General features: G+C 25.6%; 1 protein-coding gene and 2 non-coding genes across 3 annotated transcripts; all 3 read right to left on the minus strand.

Moving 5' to 3' along the window:
* Nucleotides 1-2366: 2366 nt before the first annotated feature.
* Nucleotides 2367-2440, minus strand: LOC113785564 (small nucleolar RNA SNORD18). Its single transcript, XR_003471690.1, has one exon. It is a non-coding gene; the product is annotated as a small nucleolar RNA SNORD18 (small nucleolar RNA).
* An 86-nt stretch (nucleotides 2441-2526) lies between these two features.
* Nucleotides 2527-2612, minus strand: LOC113785580 (small nucleolar RNA Z199). The gene has a single exon (XR_003471705.1). It is a non-coding gene; the product is annotated as a small nucleolar RNA Z199 (small nucleolar RNA).
* A 3221-nt stretch (nucleotides 2613-5833) lies between these two features.
* On the minus strand, nucleotides 5834-6978 carry LOC101510761 (transcription factor PRE6). Its single transcript, XM_004489964.4, has 2 exons — nucleotides 6584-6978; nucleotides 5834-6238 (listed from the first exon to the last, which is right to left on the minus strand). Exons 1-2 carry the CDS (start codon nucleotides 6710-6712, stop codon nucleotides 6083-6085), a joined length of 285 nt encoding a protein of 94 aa, XP_004490021.1. The 5' UTR covers nucleotides 6713-6978; the 3' UTR covers nucleotides 5834-6082.
* Nucleotides 6979-9453: the final 2475 nt, after the last annotated feature.

Here is a 9453-nt window from a genome sequence, read left to right on the forward strand (position 1 = left end):
TTTTTCTATATGTGGTCCCATCAAGAATATATATATATATATATATATATATATATATATATATATATATATATATATATATATATTTTATTGTTATTTCAAAAAATTATCAATTTACTCACGGTCACATAGCACATGGTCATCGACATATTCACAACTCACAACTCAATTTTCAGCCACTCACTCAAATTCAAAAGAAGTAAAACTAATAAAACGATTTTTATTCAATCATTCAAAGATGCAAAACTTATCACTTTATTTTTGTAAATTCATCCAAATTCCAAACTCACTCAAATTCATCTTCTCCCCGTCACAAATCAAAATCACAAATGCAAAAATATAATCATAGAAACTATCAAAATCATAGATATGTCCATGCAAACATGAGATTGAAATGAGTGACTCACATTAGTGGGTTGGGACGTGCACGGGAAGGGAGACAGCTAAGGAGAGTATTAACAAAGACAAAGGGAGAAAGAGGGAAGAGATGATGACCGATGAGTTATCACGAGATTTGAGAAGATACAAACTTTAAGATTAGTTATATCAATAAGGATATTTTGATCATTTTTTCTGCTAGTTTTTTGAAAAGTTCTTGATGGTGGCACCCCGTCCTGCTCATGCTCTGTCACTACTTATTGAAAAATACATTAATGAATAAAAAGATGTCACATTATATATTTTTGTTAGCAATTTTCTCCTATTTATTCTCTGAATTTAATAAATAATAATAATAATAATAATAATAATAATAATAATAATCAAATTAATAAATAATAATAATAATAATTATTATTAAAAATTATTATAATAAATATTAATAAATTTATAATAATTATTATTAAAAATGATAATAATTAAAATTAAAAATAGTAAATTATATTATAAATTTCAAAGAAAATACATTAAAAATACAATTGGACAATTGTTTATTTAATAAATTAAAACTAATTATAATATTAAAAAAATAAAATACTAATAAATAATAATAATAATAATAATAATAATAATATTAATAATAATAATAATTTGCTACTTACCAAATTGTACAATTTGTGATTAATCAATTTGCTAAAATTATTTTGATACTTACCAAATTGGACAATTTGTGATTAATCAATTTGTTACTTACCAAATTGTACAATAGATTAATTTTCTCATTTAATGGTTAAATTAATGATTAATCACAAATTGCTAAAATTAATTTTCTCAATAAATGTTATTTTGTAAATTGATTAATTTTTCATTAATTTATAAATTAATTTAATATAAATAAAAATTGATTCGTGATTTAACAAAGTAATAATAGTAACAAATGAACCTAATCTAATCATTTTATAACTTTTGAATCAAATCATTTTATAACTTTTGAAGATGAATATATTTAATTTGATTTTATCTTTTGAGATAAATTAACAATACATTAGTATACAATATATTACCTGATTTTATTTCAATATATTAAAAAAAAAAAATTTTGTGTGATTGGTCAAGGTAATGCAGATTAAATTTACCTTAATTTTTTTGATATTAAATCAATATATAAATTAATGAGAAAATTAATAATTTACCAAATCATATTTAATGAGAAAATTAATTTTAGCAATTTGTGATTAATAATTAATTTTACCATTAAATGAGAAAATTAATCTACAATTTGGTAAATAACAAATGGATTAATCCCAAATTATCTAATTTGGTAAATATCAAATTAATTTTAGTAAATTGATTAATCACAAATTGTACAATTTGATAAGTAGCAAATTATTATTATTATTTATTAGTATTTTGTTTTTTTTAAATATTATAATTAATTTTAATTTATTAAATAAACAATTGTCCAATTATATTTTTAACATATTTTCTTTGAAATTTATAATATAATTTACTATTTTTAATTTTAATTATAATCATTTTTAATAATAATAATAATTATTATTATTATTTATTAATTTAATTATTTTTAATGTATTAAATTCATATAATAATGATTAAAACAAGAGGGAAAAAAATCAAAATCGTAGTGCCAGATGACCATTGACTTCCTATTAAGTCCAAAAAATAAGGGTATTTTGGTGTTAAAAAAACCAGGATATTTTGGAAAAAAATCCAAATTTAAATGCCTGAAATTTTGACGGGTTTCAGAGAATTTTGTACCGCACAAAATCATCGTCAGTATTTGAATTGTTAAATAATAGAAAAGTAAAAATATTATTTAATAGTCAACAAATGGGGAGAAAATCATACTGCTACTACCACTGATAAAATAATAAAATTTGATTTCATAAGTATAAAACCACATATAATCAAATGTAATTTACAACATCATTATTCAACAATTTTTATTGTAAAATTGTAAGTCGATAGAGATCAGAAATTGGTAAGAGTTGTCTGCACAGTGATTCAGAAACACGGACCAATGTTAAGCTCATCATATCTCTTCGATTTCAATTCAGAAATAAATGATTTAAAAAATAAAGTAGAATAATTTTCACGATGAAAAAATGGCATGAAAAAACAATAGTTAATCATCAGAGAATTGTAGTATTAATAGGAATCACGGAAATAAATCCAATCATATTGTTGCAGTTATTTTTTCTCATCACGTGATTGATCCGAACAAAACTCAAAACAAAAATAAAGAAACTACGATAATTAAAAATAAAGACAAACGAAAAAGTGAATGAAGATATCTATGGCGAAAACCTAATGAAATGAAGATGCAGATGAGAGAGGCATGATGCACGAACGCTTGCTGCGCGTATTTATATAACATGGTCAGTGAAAACCTAAAATCCAAAGGAACGTGTGTAATGGGCTGGATCCGTATTCAATTGGGCCTTGTGTTATGAAAAACTACTCCAAAATCGTATTTCCTTCACCGAAATTTTGAAAATATATGCAATTTTTTGTAAAAAAAATTAACAAAAGATTCTGGATTTTTTTTTAAAAAAAAGAAAATTTTCTGGTAATATTAAGTTTTGTACCGAAAATTTTTCTGTTGAAATTTTTGATATGTTTTCATTTTGCAATACCGGGAATTTCATATTGTTGAAAATTTTGGTATGTATTTTTTATTTATTTATAAATTGTTTGTTTTTTTAAGTAAGGACGGAAAAACACAATTAGATTTAACTGAAACATTCACAATTGATCAAATTTTTGAATCATAAGAAACTATCATATCATGGACATGAGAGGTTGAACGACAAAATTGAGTAGTGGTTATCAATACTCGTTCTGATATAGTGACACAGACTAAAATTCTTTTATGGCGTCCTCATCATAATTTGACGCGCAGATAACATCGGTAGGTCCCAAGTGTCCAACATCGCTATACAATATGCAACATTCTCAGATGTTTATATAGTACTCCATTGAAACATTTGTGGTTGTGAAGATGTAAGTTCACTCATACTACGCTTACAAATGTTAGAGAAAGCTAAGAAATCCTTGTATGTAAAATAATTAAAAAGTTCAGGTAATTTAATAAGCATTTTATCAAATAACAATAAAATAAGTATAAAAAATAATCATATAATATTTTTTTTTAAAGTATATGAAATAGATATTAATACCCTTCGATATGCTTTTTTACAGACATGGTATTATCTCAAAGATAGTCATATAAAACAACAAGAGCAACTGATACCCATGTTCATTTATCACAAGTATCAAGATCTTGAAAAAGAAACATACATTTTGCAGATTGAGTAAAACTTTTGTCAGCTAGTATGGTACATCCTATCAAATGAAGTAGATATGTCCTCGCTGCACAGTCAAGTCGACATTCATGAAGTTTCTTAAAAAAAATACAACTTTCAACCATTAAAAATTATATGAATCACCTCTATTGACCATAGTCTCATTCGCAACTTCTGCCTCATCAACTCCTAATCAAATTTATAGACCATGGACGACATACTTAGTGGTTTGCAAAGCTTGAATTAGTTTTCAATTTTAGTAATAGACTTTAGAATCTAAGTATGCAATCTTAATTTCTTTGATGAAATTGCTATTTTAGAAAAATAAACAAAATAATTATCCATTAGTTATTTTTATTAAACTAGTTTCAACACAAATATGCTAGAAATAAACATACTATCAAATAATGTTGGTGTCAATCTAATCAATTCATTTGCATGAACCATCTTAGTTTCAATTCGAAACTATTACTTGTCATTTTTCCTTGTAATATTGTCGTAGTGTGTTGACATTCTCTTTGAAGATTTTGTCAACATTCCTCTTAAAAATCTTGTCAATATTCATCTTGAGAATTTATTATGCAATCTTCACTATATTCTTATCAACATTTGTCATGAAATTTTTGTTGCGTAGCATATATGAATTAAAAGTTTCACATTGTTTAGAAAAAAGAATGTTGAACAACATATAATAAGATGACCCATAATTCAAATGTCTTAAGGTTTTTGATAAAGATGTGGTGTCTAATTCAGTTGTGTGATTATTCTTGGCTCAATGTGGATGATTTGAGGCACCCCTCATGATTCAACAGTGGTATCAGAGTTGATGGTTACTAAATGGACTGACTCCTTATAACGAAAGTTTTCCTGACCAAGGGTGTTCAAGCAAACTGCCAGTTAGTGTGCGACAGTCAATGGTGGTGAGTGTATGTAGATGAAAAACTTCCACTTAAGGAGAACATAACCAGGTGAATGAAATAGACTTACACTTGAGGGGAGGTTGACATAAAACAAAAAATAAAAATATTTAAATCACTAGCAACCATTATTGCTTAAGCAAATAGACTAGGACATAAAAGATAACTTTCCAAATATAATATAATTAAAGATTAAATTAAAAAAAAAAACTTAAAAGTCCAAATAAAAATTAATTAAATTAATTAAATTTAAAAAATTAAAAATATAATTTATTTTATATTATATTATCCAGTGTTATGAGACTATTCCCATTCCAATTTGAATTTCCACCGTATAATATTTTTTTAAGAATATCTACCAATATAATCTTTTTTGAAGGAATGTCTACCAGATAATCGGTAACATATATAATTTTGTTTTTGGTTGTATATATAATAATTGTTTTCATTTATATTTGAGAAGAATAAATGGAGTTTGTGATTATCCGTATACACATTGTACACATAATATATGCAACTACATATATAGATATTAGATGGATACATAAATGTATGTTGCCAAATATCATGGTTTGGATGATGAGTTAGTTATTTTATATTGTGGTCCTATTTGCAACATCAATATCACGGGTCGGCAAGAGCAAATAACCGAAAATGGCATGTGGGGTAATGTCACATGTTATTAGACACTGTCAATTTCAACCTTGACCCTTTGAATGGCCCCACACAAATACTGCAAAATGTTTCTCTCCTAAGATAAATTACTATGATCAATCCCAAATATTGCGGCCTCCAAATTTGAAAATCTAATTCCACACTATATACATATGTTAATGCAATACATAGTATTATCACATTTAATTCATCTCCTACAAAATTAATTTGTACAACAAAGAATTTTACCCACCATTTATAAATATATTTTTAATCTTACGTAAAACTCTTATTACATATTATTTACCTGTATATATTTAAAACGTGACTTGAGTGACGTGATAATAATAATTTGATAGCAAATGAACTAACAACTTAAATACACTATAATATATCTTAAATTTGATATTGACTCAATCTTTAGAAATTGAATTATAAAAATGAGACTAATGCACGACATTTTTAAGTTTTTTTTCTTCATACAATGTAGAACTAATTGTCAAATCAGACACAATTAATTTATGCAAATAAATATTCATCGTAATTAAAATTTAGAACTTATTAAAATGTAGTCCACTTTATTTATAGCTATAAAAGCTGATGATGATCATATCATAATCATAATGACTACAAAGTGTCACATAGAATTAAAGTAATTAATCAAGGACTAACAAAGGTATAACCCTTTTGCCTTGGTCTACAAACCAAACCCTACACAGATAAGAGAATAACCATAAAGTGAGACAGAGACATGCACACGACAAATAAATGCAGAGTAGTAGTAGTAGTTATATATATAACTAGACATTATTTCATAAGTAAGCTCCTAATTATAGCTGCTTGAGCACTGTTGGAATCTGTTGTAGCCAAAAGTTGAGATAATCGGTCACTTAAATCATCAACTTCTCTATGCAAGTTTTTTATGTAGTTGCAAGTCTCTTGCAATACCTTAGCTGCTGAAACCTACAAAACCAAAAAAAAAAAAATGTTACAAATATAAAATATTTTATTAGACTTCAAAAAATTTATTAATTTTTTAGTCCACTTGCAGCCAGCTATAAGCTAGTAATTAATGCAATTTAATTAATTAGTAAATGTGTACATTACAATACAAGTTGTGGATTAAGAATTGAGGAAGAGTCATATATAATAAGTGTTGCTTATCTACCAAAACAAACAATGACCACACAAAATATGCAATGTGTGTGAAAATTAAGAGTACAAAGAAATACTCCAACCCATATATAAAAATTCAAATTGATCATATAAACAAAATTGAATACATTTTAAAGTGGAAAAAATGAATACCTTGCCGGAGCGGCTAGGGCGAAGCTCAGGGATAAGTCGTAGTAATTTAGCGACGAGATCGGTGATTTGAGCATCAGTGATCTCAGAGGAAGCACCAGATTGTCTAGAACGAGATCTTCTGCTAGACATTGTTAAAAATTAAAGGAGGTGCAAATAGTAAATGTGTGACTATGTGTAGTAAAAAAATGCTTTGAATTTTAATAATGAAAGAAGAAATGGCGTTGGTTGGTTATGGTTTGTGAGAAGAAAATGAGATTATGGGTATGGAGAGGAATACTAGCTAGTAGTATTTATACTTAAAAAAAGTGGTTATTTGTGTTTAATATTTAAAATGAAAAATAGTGAAATAAAATGAAATTAAAGATAAGGGGGGGAAGGAAAGGAGAAGAGTGCATGGGAGAAAGAAGTGGGCAAGGATTGATATTAATAGAGAGGGAGAGAGAGAGGGAGGGTGGGAGAGAGAGAGAGAGAGGGAGAGGGGAGAGAGATACGCCATACTGTCCTTTGTGAATGTGTCCCCTAATTGGGGTTAGTGTTCAAGTGGCTTAAGGTTAATGTGCTTGTTTATCGCCCAAGGATGCGGGACCTCTTTGTGTCAGTCTTACCACGCAACCCCATGTTATATATCTTTTTTATGTTTCATTTATTAAACCATTTTATTCATGCAATTTTCTTTTTATCTTCTTTCTCACAATGCTACTCACTTCATCTTTCATATTTTTATGTAATTCTTTCAAGATGTCAAGTTCTTTCGATTTGATTCTATGTTAAAAGTTGTTAGGTTGATTATAAGTAGTGGATAGTCGTCATTTTATACGTCAGTCATGTAGAATTGTGTTAGACTCAATTTAAATTTTAAAAGAGTTAAATAAATTTTTAATTTCTATAAAATTTTGAAATTTTTGTTTAGTAAGAAAATCACATTTTTTAGTCGCTAAAAAATTATTCTCCAAGTTATTTTAGTCCATGATAGAACAAAACATCCTTTAACTTATAAATTTTGAAATGATTTTTTGCGAGCATGTTTAGAATATTATTTAATGTTCATCTAAATAAATTTATAAATTTTTAATTTGAGATAAATTAAATATTTAGTTTTTAAGTGTCTTATGAACTTATAAATTAAACTTTGAGCTCATTATCTTTAGATGAACATATTTTATATGTTGTAAATATGTATACAAAAGAATCATTAAAAAATATATGTTGATATTTCATCATAAATTAAAAAAATTTGTATAATAATTTTTTAGAGATTAAAAAATATAAATTTTCTAAAAAAAAAATAATAACGAAATATCAAAATTTTACGTAAATTAATATTTAATCTATTTTAATATGATACATAATCTATTCAAATTTATTAGACCATGTATTATTAAACTATTTGATCACACTCCAAATATTCGGTCGAGAGAAATGAAATTAATCTCGTAGCGGGATCATAAACAATATAAGCATGTGAGAATAATTCATAAAGATCCTTGTGACAATATTAAATAAAAAAAATCAGCCAAAAAATATTTAATTATAAAAGAAAGGGGGTGTCAGACGATTTTTGTCATACAAATAATTATTTTTATCACCAAATATTTATTAGTCGGAGACGAGGAGAAGGGGCCAGTTTGAACTTCAAGTTTGTATCTGGGTAAGTAGTTTAATAAGCTGAAAGTAGCACTCAAACATTATTAAAACTAGTCAGTGATATTCACTGGGCATGATCCAATTAAAAAGGACACCATTAATGTTCCTACAATGTATGACTCTAACAGTATAATAAATAATTGATAAATGATTGTGTTAAACAAACTCATATCTTACGTTGAATAGAAATAATTGTTAAATATAGTTTATGAAAAGATCGAAATATCTCTCATTTTATAGATCAGTTTTATACAAAATATTATTAGAGTTTGTGTAATTCTAGTCATCTATTATTTATATCCCATATATCAAATTTAATGATATTGGACTACTTTTTTTTAATATAAAGAATAAATTATAATTAATTACACATAATTTTCTAACAACAAACTACAATATCTCAAAAATATATGATAGCAAAAACAATGAGGGGGAGAATAGTTTCAGACTCATCGATAAAAATTTATGATTTTTAGTTGAAGATAGTTTTAGGTCAAATTTAATTTTATAAGTAACTTTAATCAATTTTTTTAAAAAGTTTATGATTATTTTCAGATGTATATTAGTCTGACCTACTTAAATAAATATAAATATATATTTATTATTATTATTATTATCATTATATTAAATTTTGTATTAATAATTTATGTAGTTTTAACGTACTGGTCTACATCCAATTTTGACATATATTTTTTAAAAAGTTGTTATACAATAGGATGTTTTAGATATCAAAATAAAAAGTTAAGTTTCTTGACATAGTTTTGTTGAAGAAGAACCTCATTGACATACTAATTTATTAGTTTATAACAAATACCTATATCACTCACTATTTGAAGTGGTGTAAACATTCTAAAAAATATAGTGATTTATACTTATAAATATAAACTTTGTGAACATTGGAAAAATGTTGGATCAAGTTTTAAAAATTGATCTACTAGAAATAATAGAAAAAATTCATATCTAACTTTGTTTAAAGTAGGTCTATATTAGTTTGTTGACAAAATTTTTTTTATACTGAATAAATCCAAATCAAATTCTACTAAGTAAAAAAATTGTTCGCACTAAAATTTATATTTTAAGTCATTGTCAGAGAATTTGAAATATATCTTTTATTATATATTAATGTGTATGCTGTCTTCATGACTTCATCTTTCTCTCTTTTTCTTTTTTTTTTACTAATGACTTTTTTTATAACTGACTTGACTAATGACTTATCTCTCTTAAAT

Source organism: Cicer arietinum, chromosome 2, assembly GCF_000331145.2.
Source record: "Cicer arietinum cultivar CDC Frontier isolate Library 1 chromosome 2, Cicar.CDCFrontier_v2.0, whole genome shotgun sequence".
Classification (NCBI taxonomy): Eukaryota; Viridiplantae; Streptophyta; class Magnoliopsida; order Fabales; family Fabaceae; genus Cicer; species Cicer arietinum.

Bases quoted from the DNA above. Each gene is read 5' to 3' on its own strand.
- LOC101510761 (XM_004489964.4), bottom strand. From the start codon at position 6,712: ATGTCTAGCAGAAGATCTCGTTCTAGACAATCTGGTGCTTCCTCTGAG. The intron at 6,239-6,583 runs GTATTCATTTTT...TTGGTTTTGTAG, and splicing joins GCCCTAGCCGCTCCGGCAAG to GTTTCAGCAGCTAAGGTATT.